Source organism: Prionailurus bengalensis, chromosome D1 (genome assembly GCF_016509475.1).
Source record: "Prionailurus bengalensis isolate Pbe53 chromosome D1, Fcat_Pben_1.1_paternal_pri, whole genome shotgun sequence".
NCBI lineage: Eukaryota > Metazoa > Chordata > Mammalia > Carnivora > Felidae > Prionailurus > Prionailurus bengalensis.
In genome coordinates, this window is record NC_057346.1 from 67,540,200 (window position 1) to 67,568,080 (window position 27,881).

The following is a 27,881-nucleotide window of genomic DNA, read 5'->3' on the forward strand; positions in this document are numbered from 1 at the left end:
TTCTTTGGACTGCCTTTTAATGATTCCAACTTTCCACTGTTAATCACAGAAACAAAAGATAATTTCAAGCAGCCTTATTACCCAGATATAGATTAGGTATAAGGAAGTTGAGTTCAATTTGAAATGAATTTTAAAACATAGGACGCAAACATCACAACTCCCCAGAGCACAATACAAAATAGTCCTCTAAGGAATATAAACATTTAGTATAGAAGAATGTGCAACTTCGTAAGAAAAGAGTCTCTTCAGTTAGCTAAAATTTACTTGCTAAAGATTATTTATTGCACAATATATCAGTTTGTCCTAAGAATAAAGCAGATACTATTATTCTCAACTTCTAAATTCAGTACGTAGTCAAATACATTTTCTCAAACTAAAGTTCTACAGCATTACAATATGAGTAAACTCTTTGTTACTGAGTTAGGATAGGGAAAACATTTTAACTTCTAAAACAAATTCCTTAGAGTTCATGAAAACATTTCACAAATCCTAGAAGGCACACATTATATTTCCTATCATAGTAAGTGCATTTAAGTACTTCATATTTAAAAAAGACAAAGCTGTACAGAATACAAAAAGTGTACATTTTATCCATGAAACAAATTTACAACTTTTATGATTAGTTATAATAGTAGAACCTACCTAACATTCACATCTAAAGAATTATCACCCAGTTAATGCAGTAGGCAAAAACCTGTGCTCATTGATTTAATAAGACTAACAAAAACTAAGAACTTTCTACTTCACAGTAGATCAGTTAGTGTCTTGGAGCTCATATTGGAAAGTAAAAAGGTTTGGGCAATATCAGATCGTTAAGCTTACTGTTAAATAATTCCTTGAAAGGTGAAGGATTCTTGGGGATAAGATCATTGGCTATACCTGGAAAGATCCAAAAACATGTAAAGCAACTTTGTTCATTTTCAGAAACATTCTTCAATTAGGCAATCTGAGTTAGACTCAGCAAGTCTAATCCAAAAGGACAATTTAAAATCTTAGAGCTGGAAAAGATCTCAGAGATCATCTATGCCAAGGTTTTCAAAATCTGTCCCATGGGATACTAAGACTTCGGGGAGGAGATTCAGCGTTCTACAAATCTGACTTGAATTAAAAAATTTTTGGTGGGGGCGGGGGGGGGGCCCTGGGTGGCTCAGTCGGTTAAGTGTCTGATTTCGGCTCAGGTCATGATCTCGTGGTTTGTGAGTTTGAGCCCCACGTCGGGTTCTGTGCTGACAGCTCAAAGCCTGGAGCCTGGTTCAGATTCTGTGTCTCCCTCTCTCTCTGCCCCTCCCCTGCTCGCATTGTGTCTCTCTCTCCCTCAAAAATAAACAAACATTAAAAAAAATTCATTTAAAAAATAACTCCCATCATACAACTACATTACTAAATAAATTCGACTATCCTGGATACCACCAATGCATTAATACATGTTTTTATTGGTTGACTTTATAATATTTATTGTGGTATATAGTTATATAAGGAAATTTATATTAATAAAATATGACTTTTATATAGAGGGGTAGTGTGTGTGGGTATATAGCATGTTTGTGTAGGGGTTCTGAGTAAGATTTTACCTGGGGGGGGGGGGAAGTTCTACTGCTAAAATAAACTGTAAAAAGCACAGATAACATCTCAGTTTCTAATGCAGGAACCTACAAACCAGCAGCAGGGACTTTCTCAAGGTCACACAAACCATCAAGCACATTGCCAGGTGGATATGATAGAGCCCCTCGTGCTCCACAGTGGTGTTTAGCTATTTGGTCCTGGGCTGTCTCCATCATGAATGTCAACCAATTAGTTATCAATATTTTGGGGGTAAAATCAAGCTATCTTCGGTCAGACATTTTTGGGAGGGAAATGAATTATTTAATTTGCATGCCTATTAAAATCCTGACATCCAGGGGCACCCAGGTGGTTCAGTTGGTTAAGTGTCTGACTCTTGATCTTGGCTCAGGTCATGATCTCGCGGTTTGTGGGTTTGGGCCTGTGTCAGGCTCTGTACTGACAGCACAGAGCCTGTTTGGGATTCTGTCTGTCTGTCTGTCTGTCTCTCTCTTTACCCCTCCCCTGCTTGCTCTCTCTCTCTCAAAGTAAATAAATAAACTTTAAAAAATAGTTTAAAAAATCCCAACATCCAAAAATTCTGCCATCATTAAGCAGCAACTTAAATTGTGTACTTTGGTATTTTGGAAAATAGTAATATTTGCAATTATGCATAATAAGTCAAAAAAGTTACATGGAATGTTAACATATCTTTTAAAGGAGACATCAGGTTCTAGTTTTATTATATGCTAATATGTTAATGCTTAACATAAAACAAAAATTTTACTTTATAAGCAAAATTTTTGAAAAATGAAGTGTCACTAAAAATCATAATTCCATTATGACTATACTCTCTGAGTATTTCAAAGGAAGTACAGTGAAACAGTAGATAGCCAAATTATCTCCTGATTTTCAGAGGTGTTCATGGTACACGTTTAAGAGGCTGTACCCTATGTTCTTCTCACTTAATGACATAAGAAATTTAAAGACTTTGAGACTTCAGAAAGATGCCTTCAAGTTAAGAAAATAAAGGCACCATGAACCAATATTGAATGATTTACCATAATTTGGAAATACAAAATTCAGGATCTGTGAAGAAGAAAAATTTCCTTCTGAAACTCCAAGATGCAAGAGCATTATCAAAAGCTATTTAGAACAGTTTTCCAACTATGGGAAAGCATTTCCAGATCAGCCAAGAAGATTCCCCAGCAGAAATCCATTTACAAGGCGAAGTCACGCCCAGCTTTATAGTCCTCACCCAAATTATACAGCATGGAAAAAAAAAAAAAAGACTTTTAAGTAAAAAACATGTAGTTCCAAAACACATTGCTACAGTTATGAAATAATTGTGGATCGTTTCAAGTAAAAATTATTAAAGGAGCAATAATTAACCACAAGGGGGCATACACACTCCTTAGATTCCAGCAGAAAGACTAAAGTAGTAACCTGCACTTTGATATACTCTACATTTTCAGTCACTTCAAATTTTCTCTCAGATGGCTACACTTTTTAACATTCAAAGTTTATTTTAAACCTAACTAAATAGATCCCAGAATACTCCTGCCCTGAAAAATAGTGTTTCAGAAGTCTCTGGAAATGTTGCTGTTACCTCAGCAAAGGATTCAAGAGCAATTAGTTCTAATATATATTAGAACAGATAAATAATAGAAAAATATGGTCTAAAACAGTAGCAAATTTTAGTTTACTATAAATGGAAGACATAGCAAGTTTATCAAAAGAAATGGGACAAACTGTCAGAACAGCGAAAATAAGAGGGTAGGGAAAATTGATAGCTCTGCGTCTGTGCCACAATATCCCTGCATTCCTCCCCCATGACCAAAGTGTTTGCAGCTTGTAATAGCAACAGAAGACCTTCACCCCAAGGTCATGGTATAAGGGGCTGGCCTGCCTCATCAGCCATGTTAAGAATATAGTTAGCCATATCATCTTCAGTGGGTGCATCTGACACCACCCAAGATTCATTTGCTCCAGTCATCTGTAGGCGACAAATAGGGCAATTCCTGTGTCGATCACTCCTATCAGAGAAGTCAAATAAAGAACAGTTTGTTTTTAATTCTTAAAAAAAAAATAGGTGTATTTGAAAAGTAATCCATGTACATGGTTTAAAAAAAAGTAAACAGCATAAAAGTATACAGTAAAAAATAAATCTCTCCTTCCCACTCCAATCTTTAATTCTTATCCTCAGGGGCAACTACTGTTACCAGTTTCTTATTTATTCTTCTACACTTGATCTTAGCCAAAAGGCCGAGAAGTGATTATATATTCTTCTAGAGATAGACTACACATGATTAAGCTCGTGTGTATATATACATTACTGCTTTTTTTACTTGTCAATATATTTTTTTTTTTTTTTTTTACTTGTCAATATATCTTATAGGCCATTATGTGTTAGTACATGTTAGAGCTGTCTGTTCTTTTTAAACATACACTGTGTGGACAGGCCATAATTCACTTAACTCATCTCCCACAGAAGGACATTTAAGTTTTCCCCTATCTTTTACAGCTACAAACTGTAAAAGATACAGTTAGGGGAATGGAAGCATTCAAGGTTTAAAACAGAAGATGAAACTTACATGTAGAATAATTTTTCTGACAGGGAAAAAACATATATGATCACTTAAATGAGATTATGTTTTCCACAGGGATTTTTCTGCCTTGACAAATATTATTTTGGAAATTTCAAAAATACCACATTTGAGCCAGAAACATGTCATGCAGGGAAAATGTTTTTCTCTTCATTTCTCAGTGAAATCTGAGACCAAAGTAATTAAATTATATCAATTGCTCTTTGGCTTTTGTGCAAAAATTTAGAAATCTGTTCCAAAAACTAAATGTGAAAGCTAGAGCTGGCATATATTATTCAGATTCATTTCTGGTTCCTCAGAGATATTTTATAAGATAATAATGTGTTCTCTTCTGTGCACAAAAGTCTCAATTTTAAGAGTCAACTTCTGTTTCTGGCCAATACGGACCAGATTTATCTTCCCACTTAAAACAATGAAAACACTGGAAAAATACATGAAACAAGGCTTTCAACACTGGACATCATCAGATAACACAGGACAATAATCCCTGGGGATGAGAAGCAAAGAAGGTGAGCCCTATAATTGCCCCAGCTTATTGTCTTGAGAGCCTTCAGGCTGTAGAACAAGCAGGAGAAACCCAGATGGAGCCTGGCAGACTCTCTGAGTTGAAGAGACACAGCTGAGACTCTTGGGAGGCCAAGGCAGCTAGAGTTCACAGGGCAGAGTACTGAAGTACTTAACTGCAGAAAGTTACACAAAGGGAGAATTCTGGAATCTACTGAAGGTCTCCTTAGAATATATTCAGCAGAGATATGATCAGTGTGTGCATGTGAGGCTCAGGAATCACCCAAAAGAATGTGAAGGAACACTACCCAAAACTCACACAGGGCCTGGGATATTGCCTGCTTTCACCAGACAGACTGGAAAACCTTGTAACTCATGGAGCATTGAGCAGAGTACTCTGAAGGGTCCTCTGAAGGCCTCATTAGTGGGACATAATTAGCTCTCAACTAAACACTGCTCTGGTCCTGCCTAACAAATCATAAAAGCAAGACCCAAAAGGATCAAACTGTTCTAAGTAACTATATTCCAGAACAAAGCTCAAGGATATTTATAGGAATACAAAAATATCCAGTACCCAAAAAGGTAAAAATCACAGTGTCTGGCACCCAGTCAAGAACTACCAGGCATAAAAAGAAGCAGAAAAATACAACCCCAAATGAAGAGGAAAAATCAATCAAAACCAATCCAGAGCAGACACAGATGTTAGAATTAGCAGGGAAAGAAAATTAATGGTTATAACGATCATATTCTATGTATTAAAAACACTAGAGGAAAGACCAAACATTTGAAGTAGAGATATAGAAGATATTAAAAACATTTTTTTAATGTTTATTTATTTTTGACAGAGAGAGAGAGACAGAGCATGAGCATGGTGGGGGGGGGGGGGGGGGGGCGGTGGTGCGGAAAGAGAGAGGGAGACCCAGAATTCTGAGCTGTCGGCACAGAACCCGATGTGGGGCCCGACATCACGGAGAGTGAGATCGTGACCTGAGCCGAAGTTGGACGCTCAACTGACTGTGCCACCCAGGCGCCCCAAGATATGGAAGATATTTTAAAAACTCAAACTTCTTGACATGAAAACTATAATGTCTGCAATAAAAAATACACTGGATGGGATTACTGACAAATTAGACATTGCCAAAAAAAAAGATTGACAAATTTGAAAAGATCTAGCAATGTTAAATCTCCAAAATGAAAACATAGAGAAAATGATTTTTAAAAGGAAAAGAGCAACAGTGAGCTGTGGGACAACTTTAAGTGGTCTAATATATGTGTAACTTGAGTCCTAGGAGAAGAGTGAGAACAAAAATATATTTAAGAAAATAATGGCTGAAAATTTTCCAAAATTGATGATGCAATAAACCTACAAATCCAAGGAATTCAGTGAACACTAAGCACAAGGAACGTGAAGAAAACTACTAGAAGGCATATCATAATCAAACTTCTCAGAATCAATGATAAAAAAAAAAAAAACAAAACCCTTAAAAGCAGCCAGAGGAAAAAAAGGCATATTATCTACAGAGGAAAAAAAGATAAGAGTGATAGCATATTTCTCATAGGAAACAATGCAAGAAAAATGAGGGTGGAGTGAGAGCAACATCATTAAAGTCCTGAAAGAAAAAATAGTATTAGTCTAGAATTCTACACCCAGAAAAAATATCTTTGAAAAACGATGTTCAGACACTCAACAACGTTCTATGGAATCTACAAAAAAGCTATCAGAACTAATAAATGGGTTTAGTAAGGTTGTAGAATAAAGGATTAATACACAAAAATCTATTGTAGTTTTATATACTAGCAACAAATGATCAGAAATTGAAATAAAAAATACTCTTAAAATGGCCTAAAATACAAAATAATTAGAGATAAATCTATCAAAGATTTGTAATACTGAAAACTACAAAAATTGATGAGACAAGTGAAAGAGCTGAATAAATGGAGAAATACGCTGTGATTGTGGACTAGAAGACAATGTTGTTAAGAAGTCAACACTTGCCAAATCAGTCTATTTATTTAATGCAATTTTAACCAAAATCCTTATAGCTTTTTTGAAGAAATTGACAGTTGACTCTAAAACTCATTTTGAAATGCAAAAGAACTAGAAAAGGCAAAACAACTTGGACAAAGAAGAACAAAGTTGGAGGACTAACATTCCCTGATTTTAAGACTCAAAGCTACATTAATCAAGGTAGTGTGGTATTGTTATGAAATAAACAGATCAATGGAACAGAAGAGAATCCAGAAATAGACCTATGTGTATTTAAACAAATGATTTACAATAAAGGTGAAGCGGCAATTAGTGAAGGAAAGAGAGTCTTTTCAGTAAAATGTGCTGAAGCAACTAGATAGCCATAGGCAAAAAAAGAATTTTGATCAATACCTCACATCATATACAAAAAATTAACTCAAAACAGATCATAGATATAAATGTAAAACCTAAAATTATAGAGCTTCCAAAAGAACAGAGGAAAATCCTTGTCACCTTAGGTTAGACAGATTTCTTAGATATGACACTAAAATCACTATGCTTAAATCACAAACTGATAATTGGACCTCATCAAAATTAAAAACTTCTACTCTATCAAAGACATTCTTAAGAGAATGAAAAGGCAAATCACAAAGTGGGAGAAAATATTTTCAAGTCAAATATCTGATATGTATTCATAATATAGAAAGAACTCTAAAACTTAATACCAAAACAACCCAATAAAGAAATAGGCAAAAGATGTGTGTGGGCACTTCACCAAAGAAGACAGACAGGTGGTAAATTAACATATAAAAAGATGCTCAACATCATCAATCAGTAGGGAAATGCAAACTAAAACTGCAATGAGATACCACTACACATCTGTTAGAATGGCTAAAATGAAAGGACTGACCATACTTACCAGAGGGGAGGAGAGTAGGGGAAGGGTAAAACAGGTGAAGGGGATTAAAAATACACTTCTCTTAGTGAGCACTATGTAATATATGGAACTGCCGAATCACTATATTATACAGCTGAAACTAATATAACACTGATGTTAACACTGGAATTAAAAAAACAAAAAAACAAAAAACAAAAACAAAACAAAACTGACCATACTAAGTACTGGCAAGGTTGTGGAGCAACTAGAATTGTCATATACTGCTGGTGGCAGTTCAAAATGGTACAACCACTTTTGGAAAACAGGAGGCAGTTTCTTTAAAAGGTTAAACATATACCCACCATATGATCTAGCTATTCTACTTCTAGGTATTTAACCAAGAGACACCCAAAATACATGTCCATAAAAAGACTTGTCTACAAATATATATAGCAGCTTCATTTGCAATACCTAAAAATTGGAAACAATCCAATGTCCATAATGGGTGAATAGATAAGTAAACTGTGGTATACCATACAATGAACACTACTCAGAAAAAAAGTAGTGGGGGGGGGGGGACTACTGATAGCATGCTATAACATGGATAAATCTGAAAATAATTCTATTGAATGAAAAAAAAAGAGTGCATGTTATATAATTTCATTTAAAAAGATTCTAGAAAATCCAAATTATTTTATAATGACTAAAAGCAGATTAGTGGTTGTCTGGGGACTGGAAGTGTTGGGAAGGAGACTTTACAGTGGGGCACAAAATAACTTTTGGGGTGATTTGGGGAGGATAAATTTGTTCATTGTGATGACATTTTTTATGGGTGTATATATGTCAAAACACCAAACTGTACTTTAAATATATGTAGTTTATTGTACGTCAGTTATAAAGTCACCTAAATGCTTGATTTTTATTTTGTAAAATAATGTGCTTGACTAGCTGATCTCTAAAGTTCCCTCCAGGTCCAATAATCTAATATTCAAGGATTCATATTATGCCTTTTAATAATATATAGAGGCAAAATACAGAAATGAGGACAAAAATGAAGAAAAAGGGAAGCTTGCGATTCTAGACTCAAGTCAGGCACAAATCTTACAGCAAAAGTAAAATGCCAAAATTAAGATACACTGCCACATTTCATAAAGTTAAAGTATAAAAATGTTTTTAACCAGAAGAGGAAGCATGTTATACAATCCAAAGTACTAAAGAACAAAATCTTTTACACTTAACTACACTATTTTTGTATCCTTTGAAGTTTATTCATGTACTTTTCCATTTGATCTGTGCCCATCCCTTGAAGGCAGCAGATAACTTACCATTTATCAATGCACTTCTGACAAAAGCTGTGAGCACAAGGCAGGATGAGGTCAGCTCGACCATCCATACAGATACAACACTCCTCCTCGTCAGTCAGCTGCTTCACCCTGCAGTGTGAAAACAGAGCTAGAGCAACAATATTCTCTGCTGTCATTGTGTTTTAAACTTTGTCTCCAGTGCCTTAGAACGCATTATCAGCATCTGTGTGCCCTCAGCATGAAGCAAAACATGACTCAGGCAAAAAAAGACTAAATTAACATCACTTTTAGGGACAGCAAACATTAGGGAAGAAGTACTAAGAGGGACAAATTTCATAAAGAAAGACTGGATAATAGATGAACACTGTGATGATCAAAAAGAATACATAAACTAAAACTGGAAATACTCAGGTCTTTCTGAAAATAATAGGCCCTTTTGTTTTTAAATTTTTTTTAATGTTTATTTTTGAGACAGAGAGAGTGCGTGTGCGTGCGCTCGTGCACATGAGGCGGGGAGGGGCATAGAGAGAGGGAGACACAGAATCTGAAGCAGTCTCCAGGTTCCATGCTGTCAGCTCAGAGCCCTATGTGGGGTTAGGGCTCAAACTCATGAACTGGAAGATCGTGACCTGAGTCAAGGTTGGACTGAGCCATACAGGCACCCCCATATTAGATCCTTTCAATTATATCACATTTACATAAATGAATTCGACCGAAAGAAGATTTATTTGCCATGTAGGATACAAAGCTCTTTAAATTATGGACCTTGTTGGGATGTTTGGGTGGCTCAGTCAGTTAAGTATCTGACTATTTCAGCTCAGGTCATGATCTCACAGTTCATGGGATTGAGCCCCGTGTCAGGCTCCTGCCAGCTCAGAACCTGCTTGGGATTCTATCTCTCCCCTTGTCTTTGCCTCTTCCCTGCTCACTCATTTTCTGTGTCTCTCTCTCCCAAAATGAATAAACATTAAAACAACAACAGCAACAACAAAATACAGAAAAGAAAAGCCTAAACATTGCCAGTCATGCTCTAAAATTCACTTGGCATTTCAGTAATGTTTGTACAGCCCAAACCTAGAAAACCAAACAATCCTATAAACAACAAATGATAAAAGGAAATAACAATTTTACTACAATATAGTATTTGGAAGCCAGTTGGTTAAGAACAGACCAGAAAATGCAACTGTAAAAGAGGCAATAAAAGAGAAATTCTTGCTAAACATACTCTTAATTTTAAGGTAAAAGACACTGTCAATACAGACTTTCGCTGTCTATTCAGTATGACAATAAGACAGGATGTCAACATGTCTGGATCCACCAAAGACTTTTTCCAATGAGGCATTTACAAATTTAAATTATGTTCATGGTTGTCAAATGGCAACAGGTGGGAGCTTTCACATGCAAAGAGCATTATAGAGAAGGAAAAGAAAGTTTAAATAGAATAATAATATATTAGGCCTGAGTAAACAAATGCCATCAAAGAAAACTCTGGCTGACTTCATTTCTTCCTGTTATAAGAGAGATATTAATATCCTTTGTCATTAAATGCAAGCATATAGAGTGGAGAGTGCATTCATGGAAACTGGGTTGATAGAAGCATTACCTGGTGTGAGTCACTTTAATTTTTCTATAATTTGGCACTTAATGTCCTGAAGCACAGACATCCAAAAACTGATCAGCTGAGATAAGAAGTAATGTGATTTAAGATATCACAAAGAGCACCAGCAAATATTACTGAGATTTCAGCAGCTTGCATATTGGAAAAGAAGAGAAACATGGTACTTATGCACTGTATACCTTCCCATCCAAAGACTAGCCTGACACGATGTTACAGATGATGAGTTTTCATCAGGGTCTTCAGAGGTGGAGCTCATTGCCAATACTCCTGATGCTTGACTTGTGATGTCTTTATAAAGCTGAATAAACTGGTACAAATTCATGATCCGTGATGCTTCCACAATGCCAGTGCTTTTGTTAATCTACAAATACAAAGAAAATGAAAAAAAGAGTTCATAATTTCTTTGACCAATTTTTTTTTTCAAGTTTTTATTTAAATTCCAGTTAGTTAACATGCAGTGTAATATTAGTTTCAGGTATAGAATTTAGTGATTCATCACTTACATACATCACCTGGTACTCATCACAGCAAGTGCCCTCCTTAATCCTCATCACCTATTTAATCTATCCCCCTTCTCTAATCATTTTTCTCAAAAGAGGGGGGGAACAGATATTTAGTCAAACATCCTAGGAAATAAAATTTTTCAAGGTTTGCAAACTACCTAACAAGAGAGAAAAAGTCTGTCTGAGCAAATGAATAATAAATGTCATGTCTCCTACATTTATGGAAGTCAAAGTACTTGCACACGTGTATCTCATTTGATACTCAAACTAACCCTGTAGGCATCACCCTGTTTAGAGTTGATGATGTCAGATGACTTTCCCAGACCTAAAAAATGAATTTCAGAGACCAGTATTGACAATTCTTTTTAACTTCTTAATGAATTTCTTAACTAAAAGATTTATTTGAATCCAACAACCACATGCCATTCTACTATAACTGAAACAACCAACTGCTTTCTTGAATATCTTAAGTTCTATTTTACACTAAAACTTCCAAACTAAAGAAAGAAAATTACACTAAAGTAAATCCTAAGAAAAAGTGGTTGAATTCTTCCCAGAAGGCTATTTTGTTTTGGCAAAAAAACTCATTTAGTATAAAGTGGAACCAGTGGCCTACAGATTGTACCTCTCCCCACCCTCGCTTACATTCTTTTATTATTATTATTATTTTAAAGTTTATTTATTTATTTTGGGAGAGACAGAGGGGGGCAGATGGAAAGAAAGAGAATCCCAAGCAGGCTCAGATGGATAAAAACAATACAATTCATGAAGTTCCTTTTTTAAAGTTTATTTATTTATTTTGAAAGAGACAGAGAAAGACCGAGAGTACAAGCAGCGGAGGGCCAGAGAGAGAGGGAGAGAAAGAGAATCCCAAGAAGGCTCTGTACTGACAGCACAGAGCCTGAGGCAGGGCCAGAAATTACAAACTGTGAGATCATGACCTGAGCCAAAACCAGTAGTCAGATACTTAACTGACTGAGCACCCCAGGTGCCCCTCATGAAGTTTCTTAATAGCCATTGTAGTCCATAATTTTAATTAACCCATTAATTTTTCTAATATTATTTCCATAAAATATTTCATTTAAACATCATTTAGATTAGCTTTTATACTGAATTAAATATTATTTGAGGATAATCATGGTAGTAACAGTCAAGACAAGGTCTTTTTGTAAATACGAAGGTTATAGCACAATTGTGTTTCAGTCACTTAAGATTAAGAAATATGAGGAGTGCCTGGGTGGCTCAGTCGGTTGAGCATCCGGCTTCGGCTCAGGTCATGATCTCATAGTTTGTGAGTTCAAGCCCCGCGTTAGACTGCTGACAGCTCAGAGCCTGGAGTCTAATTCAGATTCTGTCTCTCTCTCTCTCTCTCTCTCTCTCTCTCTCTCTCCTTCCCTCTCAAAAATAAATAAATCTTAAAAAAAAAAGTTTAAGGAGGGTACTTGTTGTGATGAGCATTGGGGGTTGTATGTAAGTCATGAATCATTAAATTCTATTCCTGAAACCAATACTGCACTGTATGTTAATAAATTTTAAATTTAAAAAAAAGTTTAAAAAATGACAAGGTTTCTATTATGCCTCAGCAGAGAGAACTAGAAAATTAAAAAAAAAAATAAAAAAATTGCAAACTGCTTTGATGAAAATGAGTTGCCTTAAAATAAAACCTTGTAATTTTAACCAAAAAATTTTAGCAAGTTATTAATATGTAATTCTACTATACTGTATTACATGATTAAGCGTGGCTCTAACCACCAAAAGAATTTAAGTTCAGAGCTTGAAATCTCTGTTGTCCTCACCTTGGTACAGATCACCCGTACAACCATTTTCCATAAGGCAGAGGAATCAGACCGAGGGAGTACCTCAAAAACAAGATGTTTTCCCTGGCCAGAAACCATTTTAGCAGTTCTGAAAAGAGACAAATACATTTAATTTTATGAAAGTCTTATAAAATAATGGAGCTATGAAACCAGATTCAAGAAACACTTTAAAATAGAAGAAAATCTGAAGAAAATACAGAGACAAGTAACAATAATGATTGTAATAATTAGATTCTTAAAACACAGGGACAGAGAATGTTTTGATTATAAACATACAACTAAGTTTTTAACGTCAACAGCATCACTGACAGAATAATAGATCTTTTTATGTCATATCTCAATGGTTTTTTAATGTCTAACAAAGATGTCTAGAAAAAAACACATCTAAGAAATCAGGTACTTAAAGAAAAAGTTTAGCTGGTTTCATTTAGCCACATTTTTTTTCCTTATGTTTATTTATGTATTTTGGGAGAGAGAGAGGCAGAGAGAGAGAGAGAGAGAGAGCGAGAGAGAGAATCCCAAGCAGGCTCCATGCTGTCAGAGTGGAGCAGAATGAGGGCTCTGTCTCATGAACTGTGAGATCATGACCTGAGACAAAACCAACAGTTGGATGCTTAACTGAATGAGCCACCTGCATTTTGACTACTGCCTCAGATGTATAAAGTATGAGAAAAAAATCTTGCTCTTGGTTGAGTCCTAATTTAAGCAACACACACCTCTTTGAAAAAAAAATTTTTTTTTAATTTGGGACTGGATCAAGCAAATGATTTGAGACACCTTAAATACAGCTTTGCTCTCTTCCTTTAGCAGAATAATTTTGAGGGCCACAGGATTCTAACATAAAAATATAACACCTTTAGAGGATAATTCAGTATCTTCCCATTAATGCCAAATTATATCAGATCAAAGATACACTAAGTATTATCATTAGTCACATTTCTCTCTGAGCACCAGTGGGGATAGCATACTCAAAACCAAAGGATGTAGAGTTAAATAGAAGCCACCGAAAATAAAGCACCTAGCTCTAGGTAACAAAGTCTGCTAGTGAAAGAAATTCATCTGTGCCAGCTCTCAGCTGTTTTCTAGCTATTAAGCCACGCTTTTTGTATAGGTTTAACTTTATAATTCTCACACAGCATTGCACTTGTGAAATGCCCAACTCTGACCCATATAAATTAGTTTTAGGAACCAAATCCAGTCAGAACATCCTGTGCTAAGTAAATAAAAGGAAGATATTCTTTACCATCACCTCTGTATTACACAATAAGCTTAGCTGTGGATGCTTTCACAAGACATATTTTATCTGGTATCTTTAGACCAAAAAGTAAAATTTTATAGAACAGATGGTTTATGTACATAAATTCCGAGACTCTAAAGGGATGGCAAATGTCAATGATTACTCTTCGTAAGAGTCAAAACAATAAACACCAAAAAGCATTCCACTCAGGCACCTCGATGACTCAGTCAATTAAGCATTCGACTCTTGGTTTCAGCTCAGGTCATGATCTCATGGTTGTGAGATTGGGCCTCACGTTGGGCTCCGTACTGGGCGTGGAGCCCTCTTGGAATTCTCCCTCTCTCCCTCCCTTCCCTCCCCCCCCATGCTCTTGCTCTTAAAAAGTTAAAAAAAAAAAAAAAGCATTCCATTCATTATTCTATTAAATTTAATCTATTTTTACTCCTTAAGAATACAGTCCCAGAAGTAATGCCTCAAATACTACCATCTGTATAATCTAAAAAAGGAAAAAAGAAAAAGGCTAAAATTTTATGACTATATTTTTATTATAAAAGATCAGACAATATGTAAATATACCCAGTAAAATGTACAATCTCCCTTCACTGCCCCCCTTTTCCAGCAATTCCCCAGAAACATTGTATACATACTTACAGTTCATTTTCTATGCGTTTATATGTATATTCATACAGGATCCATCCATATATCTATACAGAATTTCTTTTTTTTTATTAAATGAATGAAATCCAATGTTTCTAAAAGATGTTAACTTCTAAGATAACTTTAATGTTTAAGACATTCTTTATTCTTCATGACTGGATAACAGTAGACTCTGTATTTTAATAGCTTCTACACAGATCAGTATAAAAATTGATACAATAAAGAATAAACTCTGGGCGCCTGGGTGGCTTGTTGGTTAAGCATCTGACTTCGGCTCAGGTCATGATCTCACAGTTCATGAGTTCTAGCCCTGCATTGGGCTCCGTGTTGGCAGTTCAGAGCCTGGAGTCTGCTTGGGATTCTGTGTCTCCCTCTCTCTCTGCTCCTCCCCTGCTTGCACTGTCTCTTTCGCTTTCTCTCAAAAATAAAGAAACATTAAAAAAAATTTTTTTAAAGAATAAATTCACAAAGAAAAGGCAAAGTTCTATTAGATGTGCTCTTTAAAAAGGCAGAGAAATTTAAATTCCATCTTAGAAATCTATTCAAGAGTTAAAGAGATTTAAAAATGTTAGCTAATTAGAAAATATTAATAAATGAAATACCTTGTCCTTCAGTGGTGACAAATGAATTATTACTATTATGTATTTCTATAGCAAAAATAATGCTCAGTGAACACAGATTTATTTATTTATTAACCAGATGAATTGGCTGATGTATAGAAACCTGACTGCCCTTTGACTATCCTCGGAACCTTTCTCTAGAGTGACTAATTGGCTTATTCTTACTCTCTTCTGTTTACGTAAACCTTTAGGTGTTTCAAACAAGAATTGATTTATAAGCCTATGTTCAAAATCCAGTTTTAAGTTCCTTTGGTCTCTTTTGTTCCTGTTATATATTTTAAAATAGCCACATAGAAAATCTTGTAGTAGGCACTCAATAAATATTTGCTAACTGCTGCAGCTGAAAACATTCAGTCTTACCAATCAATATTTCTGGTTACTTCTCAGACAGTCATGGCATATGGGGCATATGTCAGGGAGGAAAAATAAAATGAAAAAGAGCAAGCCTTACATATCATTAAGTTCAGCTACTCTCCCAAGAAATTCTTCATAAGTTAAGGAGCCACTTTCTCGAACCAATATGACATGTTTTGCTACTTTTTCTGGTAACTTGCTAAGAACCAACTGTGTCTGATCCGAAATTTGCTGTCCCATGATGAAATGATGTCTTTTGAAATCCAGAAACAGTGTTGCTTCACATAGTTATCTGTCAAATATATATAAAAGTTACTTTCATATATACTATAAAAACAGCAATATACCCATCCCTTCAAGAAAATAAGAAAAACTAGGAATACCTTTAAGTGAGGGTTCAGTAAACTTAAACAAGTCTAAGGTGGAATTTATTTAAACAATTATATTTTTAAAGTAAAGATTTATATTTCTATTTTTAAGATCATATAACTAAATGAAAAAACAAGATTCACTTATGTTATTGGTAGGGTGGTGAACTTCCAATTCCTATAATTTTGTCAACTCAAAAACCATCACAACTGAGTGGCTCAGTTGGTTAAGTTTCCAACTCTTGATTTTGGCTCAGGTCATGATCTCATGATTTGTGAGATTGAGCCCTGACTGATGGGAGTGCATGACTGTGCTCTCTCTCTCTCTCTCTCTCTCAAAATAAGTAAATAAACAATAAAATTAAAAAAAAAAATTACACACACACACACACACACACACACACAGAGGCATTTAAGTGCTTGTATATAATAGGAAGCTTGTTTATACGTATAATTTTCAAAGGACATTTACTGACTACTTACCACATGTCAGACTCTTACCTAAGAGCTTCCCATATATTACCTCATTTATTTCTTACAACAACCTTAAGGGTGAGGCATTATTATATTCTTATTTTTACAGATAAGTAAGTAGAGCTAAGTAACTTATCTAAAATTAAATGGTAAGTGACCGAGGTGAACTTTGAACTCATGTTTTTCAGATTCTAGTGCTCATATATTTTTTAAAGTTTTTATTTAAATTCTAGTTAACATACAGTGTAATATTAGTTTCAGGTGTACAAAATAGTGATTCAACACTTCCATACATCACCAGTGCTTAGCACACAAATGTAAAATACTAACATAGTTATTTTTTAAAATTTTATTTAAATCCAGGTTAGTTAACATATAGTGTAATAACAGTTTCAGGAGTAGAATTTAGTGATTCACCACTTACATATAACAACCAATGCTCATCCCAATATGTGCCCTCCTCAATGCCCATCACATATTTAGCTCATCCCCCTACCTATCTCCCCTCCAGCAACCTTCAGTTCTCTGTATTTAAGAATTTCTTATAGTTTGCGTCCCTCTCTGTTTTTATCTTATTTTTCCTTCCCTTCCCCTATGTTCATCTGTTTTGTTTCTTAAATTCCACATGTGAGTGAAATCATATATTTATCCTTCTCTTATTTCACTTTCTAGTACTCATATTTTTAATCACTGATATACCAAGATACATAATCATGATACAATTATATCAGCCAAATAACATTTGTTGAAATACTTTATTTGTAAACGTGCAACTTAATTTTTAATTATAAAATATATGCAAATTAAACACGGCTTAGAAAAGACAGCACTTTTGCTATCTAACTTCTCCAGGTGTTTTAATGTTTAAAAAAAATTTTTTTTTAATTTATTTTTGAGAGAGAGAGAGAGCACGAGCAGGGGATGGGCAGAGAGAGGAAGACACGGAATCCAAAGCAGGCTCCAGACTCTGAGCTGTCTGCACAGAGCCCAACATGGGGCTCGAACTCAAGAACCATGAGATCATAACCTGAGCTCAAGTCAGACACTCAACCAACTGAGCCATGCAGGTGCCCACCAGGTGTTTTAAACTTAAAGTTTATATAACTTGTTTTCTAAGTATGAAGGTGATATTTTAGTTGAAAGGCTGGATCACTCCTTTAATAATCTACTAGCAGTATAGATCAATAAGTTATTGAAATGACTTAAAAATGTAATCACAAAACATTTATAACTTTTTTTTAATGTTTATTTATTTTTGAGAGAGATAGAGAGAGACCAAGTGCGAGCAAGGGAGGGTCAGAGAGAGGGAGACGCAGAATCCGAAGCAGCCTCAGGCTCTGAGCTGTCAGCACAGAGCCTGACGCGGGGCTCAAACCCACGAACCGTGAGATCATGACCTGAGCCAAAGTTGGACACCCAACCGACTGAGCCACCCAGGCACCCCTGTAATCATAAAACATTTAATAATTACTCTAACGTCTTGAAAGATGTAATTCTATGAATTGTGGCTAGAGAAGAGTTGAATGTGTTTATTCTGCAAAGTTTTTTTCTTTGGTAAATAATGATTAATCAGAATATCAAGTACTGAGAATATGGTTGAAACAGAAAATAAAGTCTGTCTATGCTGTCTTACTCTGTCACTTAATATGAAAATCCCTATTCAACACAAATACTACTACTACTAATAGTAAAAGCAGCTAATACTTTTGATCACTTCCATTGTGTAACACAATCTTCTGAGCACTCTACATATATTCAGGAATTCAGTCAGGGGGACCTAGGTGGCGCCCGACTTCAACTCGGGTCATGATCTCACAGTTTGTGAGTTTGAGCCCCACATCTGGCTCTTTGCTCACAGCAAAGAGCCTGCTTCAGATCCTCTGTTCCCCTCTCCCTCTGCCCCTCCCCCGCTAGTTCCCCTTCTCTCTCTCTCAAAATAAACTTAAAAAGAAAAAAAAAGGACTTCAGTCATTCAAATTCCCATAATAACCATTTTATAGATGAAGAAATAGAATAGTTATGGAAACAAGCAAAGAGAGGTTAAAGTAACAAAGTGACATAGCTTACAGGGTTGTTTTGTTTGTTTGTTTTGTAATATAAAGTTAGAAGAACAGGGGCGCCTAGGTGGCTCAGTTGGTTAAGCGTCGACTTTGGCTCAGGTCATGATCTCGCCATTTACGAATTTGAGCCCCACGTCGGGCTCTGTGCTGACAGCTCAGAGCCTGGAGCCTGCTTCGGATTCTGTGTCTCCTCCTCTCTCTGCCCCTCCCATGCTCATCCTCTGTCTCTCAATAATAAATAAAAATGTTAAAAAAATTTTAAATAACTAAGTAAATAAATAAAAGTCCTTCCCAAGAAGGCAGTAACTTCACACTGATGTATACTACGTATATACACATGCACTATTGTCCTTATTTTTCCTGTTCTAATTTAAACATGTGAAATATCATTAGGAGCCAATGGTTGTAAACAGGTGTTAGGAAGCCACTGTGTTACCACAGTCTTTTTAAGGCCATGGAGATACAACAGTGAGTGAAAGAAACATGTTTCTTGCCATGATGGAGCATTTGATACAGTGGGGAAGAGACAACAATCACACCATTAAATACATAATTATAAAATGAGAAGAACTAAGCCAAACAAGTACAGGGTGCTACAAAAGCCTATAAAAGGGAGGCTTGATGTAGTATTGTGTCAGGGAAGTCATGCACAGACAACATTTGATTTAAGAAGAGGGACAGAGGAATGGAAAGGAAAGGCCATTCCAGGCAGAAGTTATAGAAAGTGTGTAATGGAGGAAGGAACATTGTACGTTTGAGTCAATAAAAAAAAGGCTAGAGTGACTAAAGCAGAGGCAGAGGGAGAGGGAGAGGGAGACTGGTATCAAGAGACGACCTGAAGACAAGCCTGCATGCCTGTCCAACCTGTGGATGGCTAAAATTGGTATGAATGAATAATGTCCACTGAAGACTAGGATTAAGACTGAAATAGATAATGATTTTCTGAAATGGAATAAATTATTTCAAATATGACAAAGTTAAATCCTTAATAGTTTTTGAAAAGCCAATTGCACAAAAAACACAAAGCTAAGATGTGCTTAAAAGCCGTTAAAAAAATATAAAAAGTCTGAGAGTTTCAGTCAAAATAAGCCAACAGTAAATAAGGACAAAAAAGATATTAAGATAATACCAAACTCTTGCTAGAAGCAGATGTCCAAAGCAAGACCCTAGTCCTATTGTTCTCTGTAATGGGTCCACCACATTGTAGTTCTGTAATCAGCTCTAAGCACACATTTTTAAAGGGCATTAATCATTTGAACATACCTGAGACAGTATACAAGATGTTATGGATCTAGCAAAGGAAACAAAGTGATTTATTCTAGATAAGCATAATTCCGTAACAACCAATAGGTTTGTTCAAACATTTAAAGAGATTTCATGTACAAGAGTAAGATTTATATAATTACAGTGAAAATACTGGCCTATAAGTGTGAATTAGGCAAACTTCAGGTCAAATAAGAAATTTCTATCATCCACAATTATCCAGAAGTATTAAGGGCTGTCTTGTAATGTATGCGAGCTTGTTTTCATTGGAAGTGTGGAAGTGTTTAAATAAAGATTAGAAGTTCATCTAATGAGTGTTTTAGAAAAGATGTTTGCTTGGGTGAGAAATAGAGTAGGTGACTCCTAACCTAATATTTCATTCCTAAAGTGAAGGTTAAATTCCCTCTAGCTTTCCTGTACCAATCCAATCAAAATGCAATAAAAAATTCTAACCAACTGGACTGAAAACTTTAAATTACACCTATATTACTTAACAAAGAAAAAATTAAACTTTTGAAATACACGATCTTAATATTTAGTATAAAGCATTTAATGATAATTTAACCAATGTGCCCACCAACCAGATATTTAAAAAGAAGCTTTAGTCACTTATTTATTGAGTAAGAAAATGGTCCCTTTTGTTTCTGAATAGTTTTGATTTGATGCCCTAACTCTGAATAAGGTTTTTAATTTGATGCAGCATATTAACTTGCTATCCTGTAATTGCACTTGGTATCTGGAAAACCTAATCACTAACTCCTCTGATTAATTTTTTTAATGTTTATTTCTGAGAGAGAGAGAGAGAGAATGAGAGAGAGAGAGAAAACTAACCAGCAGGGGAGGGCCAGAGAGAGAGGGAGACACAGAATCTGAAGCAGGCTCCAGGCTCTGAGCTGTCAGCACTGAGCTCCACTTGGGGCTCAAACTCATGAGCTGTGAGATCATGATCTGAGCTGAAGTTGGATGCTTGACCAACTGAGCCATCCAGATGCCTCACTAACTCCTCTGATTAAAAGGCAACACTAGACACTAAGAGAGTCTGGGCAGTGGTTCTCACCCTGGTTCAGTGGATAGGGCCTAGAATTTACAGTTCATTTTGAATACCATAAAATAAGGATAATAATGATAAATATTAATGTCCATTACTAACATAAATATATGATTCTGTGATCTATATGCATTATAAAACCAAAACCAAGGACAGATATTCACAAAAACAGTCTGTTGTGGCCATCCTCGAGTCACCCGCCATAGGTTTTTCAGTGTCCCTCTTCGGTGACTCTGCACATTCTTTTATAAAATAGCACACATCATCAGTTAGGTCACTTGACCATCCCCCTCTGTGAGCTTCCTGAGGATAGCGGCTGTGTTCTCTCTTCTGGTAGATACATAAGCATACAATAAATGTTTATGAACAGATACAGTAAATATTGTTGACAGATTTTTTAAAAATTATTGTTCACTTAGTATTCTTTTGACTAACTTGTTCATTCATCTAGTCATAACTTGGAAAGAAGTTTAAATTTTTAAAATACATGAAAAAAATAAAATTGTAAAAATTCATCACTAATTTAATGTGTACATGAATTGAAAAATATTCATTATTTGATAGTACCAAATAACTCCCTCTAGACAGGGCACAGTAGTATAGCATAGGAACATAATTTGTACAAACCACTGGCATAGAACTCAGTACAAGATAAATCTCCCATCAAAAGTTCTTAAAGAGGGGCGCCTGGGTGACTCAGTCGGTTGAGTGTCTGATTTTGGCTCAGGTCATGATCTCATGGTTCATGAGTTCAAGCCCTGCTTCGGGCTCTGTTCTGACCGCTCAGAGCCTGGAGCCTGCTTCAAATTCTGTGTTTCCCTCTCTCTCTCTGCCCTTCCCCCGCTCATTCTCTGTCTTTCTCTCAAAAATAAACATTAAAGAAATATTTTTTTTAAGTTCTTAAGGAACTAGCAGTTCTCATACTATTATGCCATCTATAATTAATGCCACCTGCCTTTCTAGAAGGATAATAAAGGCACACCTTGTTTTATTTTTATTGCATACACCTTTATTGTGCTTCATAAATATTGCATCTTTTTTTTCTTTCCCAAGTTGAAGGTTTGTGGTAACTCTGCATGGAGCAAGTCTATGGGTGCCATGTTTCCAATAGCATTTGCTGACTTCATTTTTTCATGTAACATTTTAGTAATTCTTGCAATTTTTCAAACTTTCTTCTTATTATATTTGTTATGGTAATCTGTGATCAGTGATCTTTGATGTTACTATTGTAATTGTTTTGGGGTGCTATGAACTGCACCCATATGAGATAGCAAACTTAACTGATAAATGTTGTGTATATTCAGACTGCTCCATTGACAAGCAGTTCCCATCTCTTTCCTTCTCCACAAGCTTCCCTATTCCCTGAGACACAACAATATTGAAATTAGGCCAATTACTAACCCTACAATGGCCTCAAAGTGTTTAAGTGAAAGGAAGAGTCACACATCTCTCACTTTAAGTCAAAAGCAAGAACTGATTAGCTTAGTAAGGAAGGCATGTTGAAAGCTGAAATGGTCCAAAAGCTAGGCTGCTTGCACCAGTTAGCCAAATTGTGAATGCAAAAGAAAAGTTCTTGAAAGAAGTTAAAAAGCGCTATTCCAGTGAAAACACAAACAATAAGAAAATTAAAAAGTCATATTGCAGAGGGGCACCTGGGTGGCTCAGTCGGTTAAGCGTCCAACTTCGGCTCAGGTCATGATCTCACAGCTTATGAGTTCAAGCCCTGCATCGGGCTCTGTGCTGACAGCTCAGAGCCTGGAGCCTGCCTCGGATTCTGTGTCTCCCTCTCTCTCTGCTCCTCCCCTGCTCATGCTCTGTCTCTGTGTCAAAAATAAACAAACATTAAAAAAAAAATTTTTTTTAAAGCCATATTGCAGATATGGAGAAAGTTTGAGTGGTCTGGATAGAGGACCAAACCAGGCACACCATTCTCTTAAGCCAAAACCTAATCCAGAGCATGGCTCTAACTCACTTCAATTCTGTGAAGGCTGAATGTTGTGAGGAAGCTGCAGAAGTTTGAAGCTAGCAGAGGTTGGTTCATGAGGTTTAAGGAAAGAAGCCATCTCTGTAACATAAAAGTGCAAGGTAAAGCAGCAAATGCTTATATAGAAGTTGCAGTGAGTTGTCCAGAAGATCCAGCTAAGATTAGTAATGAAGGTGGCTACACTAAACAACAGATTTTTTTCTTTTTTTTTTCTTTAATTGTTTTATTTTAGAAAGAGTGGACATCAGCTGGGGAGAGGAGGGGAGGGAGTTGGGGGGGAGGGAGGGGGGAGAGGGGGAGAGGGGGAGAGAGGGAGAGAGGGAGATTGAGGAGGGGGGTGGGGAGAATCCTAAGTAGGCTCCATACTCAGCATGGAGCCCGATGCAGGGCTCAATCCCATGACCCTGGGATCATGACCTGAGCTGAAATCAAGAGTTGGATGCTCAACTGACTGAGCCACCCAGGTGCCCCTAAACAACAGATTTTCAATGTAGATGAAACAGTCTTCTATTGGGAGAAGACGTCATTAGGATTTTTTCATGGATAGAAAGGAGAAGTCAAAACCTGGCTTCAAAGCTTCAAAGGACAGGCTGACTCTCTTTTTAGGGGCTAATGCAGCTGGTGACTTTACACTGAAGCCAATGCTCATTTACCGTTCGGATTAACCCAGGGCCCTTAAGAATTATGCTAAATCTACTCTGCGTGTGCTCAAGCCTGGATAATAGCACATCTGTTTACAACATGGCTTACTGAATATTTTAAGCCCACAGTTGAGACGTACTGCTCAGAAAAAAAAGATTACTTTCAAATTATTACTGCTCACTGACAATGCACCTGGTCACCCAAAAGCACTGTTAGAGATGTACAATGAGATTAATGTTGTTTTCATGTCTGCTAACACAACATCCATTCTGCAGCCCATGGATCAAGGGGTAATTTCAAGTCTAATTAGTTAACATTTTGTAAGGCTATAGCTATTACAGATAGTGATTCCTCTGATGGATTTGGGCAAAGCCAACTGAAAATCTTCTGGAAATGATTCACCATTCTAGATGCCATTAAGAACATTCATGATTCATGACAAGAGATGAAAATAACAATATGAACAGAAATTTTTAAGAAGTTGATTCCAACTCTCACGGATGACTTTGAGGGGTTCAAGACTTCAGTGGAGGAAAGAACTGCAGATGTGGTAGAAAGAGCAAGAGAATGAAAATTAGAAGTGGAGCCTGAAGATATGACTGAATCACTGCAATCTCATGATAAAACTTTAAAGGATGAGGAGTTGCTTCTTATGGATGAGCAAAGACATTGGTTTCTTGAGATAAAATCCATCTCTGGTGAAGATGTTGTGAAGATTGCTTAAATGAAAACAAAGGATTTAGAATATTATATAAATTTAGTTGGTAAAGCAGTGAAGGATTTGAGAAGGCAATTTGAAAGTAAATTTGAAAATTGACTCCAATTTTGAAAGAAGTTCCACTGTGCGTAAAATGCTACCAAATAACACTACATGCCAGAAAGAAATCACTCATGAAAGAGTAAATTGATGAGGCAAACTTCACTCCCACAATAAAGTATTTTTTAAAATTAAGGTATGTATATTGTTTTTTTAGGCATAATACTGTTGCGCACTTAATAGACTACAGTATAGTGTAAACATAACTTTTATATGCACTGGGAAACCAAAACATTCACTTGACTCACTTTACTGCAATATTTGCTTTACTGTGGTGGTCTGTTACTGAACCTGCAATATCTCCAAGGTATGCCTGTAATGTGCTTTCAAAAAAACATTTCAAGGATTTTCTAAATAAAGAACAAATGTTATTTTGAAACTCATAAGAATATCAAGGATTCCAAAAATGCCACATTCTCTAGTGGGTGGTAACATACACTTGATCACTTCTTTTTCTAACAAACGAATTGTTGTAGTTCAAATATTCATTACAAAGATATAAAAATCACATCAGGAGCACCTGGCAAAACAAAAACCAAAACAAAGGAAAACCTCCATGAACATTTAAACTATATCCATTAATAAAAGGATTAAAGCAAAGTTTAAAAGCCTGAAAGTACAGTAAAATGACTCGTTGACAAGTACTGTAGTATTTAGAAAACCTCTCTGAAGCCTATTCTCCATGAATTTTTGTATCAACTTCCTTACTTACAAAAATAATAATCATCAACTACTTTCATTAAGTCAGCTTTAAGATCAGTGATAAAAACTAAGTTCCAAAAACTAGATCCCTAAAGATACTATTTACTTTGTTACTCACTGCTTACTCAAACTCTACATCTATAAGCAGATATCAGCTGTTCTGCAAGATAAGAAATTAACAGTAGCTATGATGGATACATAAGGAAACAATTATACTAGTTACTATAGAAGCTGGAATGCTTGTTCTGGGCTCAAAGATCTTAATTAGAAAAAAATATATATAGAAAGAAAAACTACAAAAGAGAGTACTTGAGATTAAGACTGGATTTTTGATAGCACTGTTGTGTTTACTAAACACATTTCATATTTGGAAAAATACACTAACTAGACTTGTAAGCATTCTCTCTGGACCTTCCCTGCCTTTTTGGGAGAAGGGGAAGGGAAGTCTGCGAAGCGTTTAGACATGAACTAAGAAGGATCAGGCTACACACATTAAATATAAAGTTCACTTACACCAAATGACAGCACATTTTGGAGACATACAATCATATTCTAGAGGAAACTATTTAGAAACTGCAGTCAGGCAGGGGTAAGCTCAATCAGTTAAAGTCTGACTTCGGCCCAGGTCATGATCTCACAGTTCCTGAGTTTTAGCCCCGCATTGGGCTCTGTGCTGACGCTCAGAGCCTGGAGCCTGTTTCGGATTCTGTGTCTCCCTCTCTCTCTGCCCTTCCTCCGCTCATGCTTTTTGTGTCTCAAAAAATAAGTACAAGTTAAAAAATAAAAATAAAAAAAAAAAACAAGAAAAAGAAAGAAACTGCAGTCAGAATCAAAGGAAAGGAGAAAAACCCATACTTCTTTTGAGTTCTGAATTCAGAAAGCATCACTTCTAGGAGTGACTTCAATACACAGGTTACTGATTTAGGATCGTTGATCCATGGCACCCCATACCCCGCATGAAATTCTGAATGGATGGAGCTCATCTTTTAGCAAAAATGGGCGGAAGAGAGGTGGAAAATAACTTTATGCAGAAGATCTAAGACTTACAAACCATAGGAAGTGTTAAGGCAGCTTTATAAATACGCCAGAGGAAAGAACTAAATAAATCATTTGGCAGCATGAACTAGGACAGGGTCGGAATATGAATGTACACTGATATTTAATAAAGGGGCTAGGGATAAATTTGAATAATAGCAGTAAATCCACATTTGTAACACGATACAAATAACAGAAGAAGTCACTGCAAAAGCTACCACAGAAGGCTTTCTTTCCAGGAGTAGTTACTACAGTTATTAGAAAGGAAACTTTTTGTCTCAGACGGGGTCAAGGTAGCTGGTTCGACAAGGCAAGCCTTTTGGGAAGATGGACAGTGTAAGCTAATTTAGCAATAGAAGGCCGGCTAAGCAGATCGACTTGGCCTTTTCTGAACTATCGCCCCAGGCAAGGGTTTCTAACCTGAGGTGCCCAATGCGGCAGGGGCACACAAGGTTTCTGCAGCACCGGTGTGTTTACGCACCCACCACCCTCTGGCCATCCTAGCTGCCTCGGCCCCTCCTCAAGCGCACCTGCACGTTTAACCAACAGCTATTTCCGCTGGCCCACTTGACTGCGCCGGCGGCAATATTCAAAAGCAGTTTCCGGCTCGAGAAGGACAAACCCTCTCCTAGTTGTCCAGAACCACCCCTCCCACTGGACAACCATCTGCACCTCTGGCCACTGGAAACTGCCGGGTTGGGTACGCAGCGTCCGCAGAAGGGCCTCCCAAACCAGCCCTGCGCCCTAAACCGAGGCCTAGAAGGATGGCGGGGCCGGGCCTCTCGCCCCACTGAGGCCGGCTTGACAGTGGAGGACCAGCCGGTGTTTCTCCTCCCAGCCCCGGGGTCTTGGGGCAACAAGGAAGGGAAACGGAGAAAGGACAGCACGAAGCAGCTCACCCCTGGCTCAAGGCAACGCGCTACCGGCGGCAGCAGCTCCACCTCAGCCCGCAGCTCAGACCCACAGCGGCGGCGACGCGGGCCGGGCTGCGACCGGGTCGCACCTCAGTGACGCAGAAGCCCCGCCCCCAGAGCGTTTTTGGAAACAGTGCGCAGTCACTGACTCCAGCCCTCCGCTCCTGTTCCGGCTGCGGCGTGCCGCTCAGCCTGAGGATCTTTGACGTTCGAGGCCCGGAGGCCATCTGAGAGGGTGACGCCCCAGGAGGGGGCCGAGCCCAAGAGGAGGCAGGAGAAGCCTCGCCTGGCGGGCTCCTAGAGGCTCGGTGAGGTGAGGTGGCCTTTGCTCCCGCCTGGCCGACTGCCGCCTCCTGACGCCACCTCCCGAGCGGCTGTCGGGGGCCCGCCCAGCTGTTGACAAAGGCCGCACTGTAGAACCCGGGTTTGGTGAAGGGTTGGATTCCAAGCCACCACTTGTTAGGCCTCCCACTGGTCATAGCTACACAAAGGTAATCTTGTTACTTTACCATGCGATGGGGCCAATTATACTCACCTAGCTAGGTTGAGAAGCAAAAAAAGCTATATGGAAAGTAATTAGCACTGGGTCCCACACGGTAAGCCCTAATAAATGGCAGCAATTCTTATGAACACATGCTGTGATATTATTGCTGCCCATTAAGCATCTGTTGTGTGCAAAATACTTTACAAGTCACCTTACAGGCATTGCTCTTGTTTAAGTGGTTTGTTCAAAGTCACACGGCCAGTGAACAGCAGAGCAAGGACTTAAACCCAGGTTTAAATTACTTACGATAGATTAAACTAAATTAAACTACTTAGCAGGTAAATTAAACTACTTATGATTCTTAATGTTTGGACATTTGTGTATCAGTTATTTGTAGTTTTAAACCGTGAAGAATTAATCCTGCCCTCTAATAATAGCTATTGACCATAGAAGAAGCCCTATTCCAAGTACTTTAAAGGTATTAA

At 37.1% G+C, this 27,881-nt stretch overlaps 1 protein-coding gene across 2 annotated transcripts; it reads right to left on the minus strand.

The window, feature by feature from the left end:
* On the minus strand, nt 1-27,176 carry RNF141 (ring finger protein 141). 2 transcript variants are annotated; one of them, XM_043580639.1, is made up of 6 exons: nt 27,062-27,176; nt 15,703-15,897; nt 12,717-12,825; nt 10,597-10,778; nt 8,821-8,928; nt 1-3,575 (listed from the first exon to the last, which is right to left on the minus strand). In XM_043580639.1, the coding sequence occupies exons 2-6, from the start codon at nt 15,843-15,845 to the stop codon at nt 3,425-3,427; spliced, it is 693 nt and encodes a 230-aa protein (XP_043436574.1). In that variant the 5' UTR covers nt 15,846-15,897; nt 27,062-27,176; the 3' UTR covers nt 1-3,424. The 2 variants fall into 2 exon arrangements, with proteins under 2 accessions (XP_043436574.1, XP_043436573.1); XM_043580638.1 differs by lacking the exon at nt 27,062-27,176 and adding an exon at nt 26,898-27,007.
* Nucleotides 27,177-27,881: the final 705 nt, after the last annotated feature.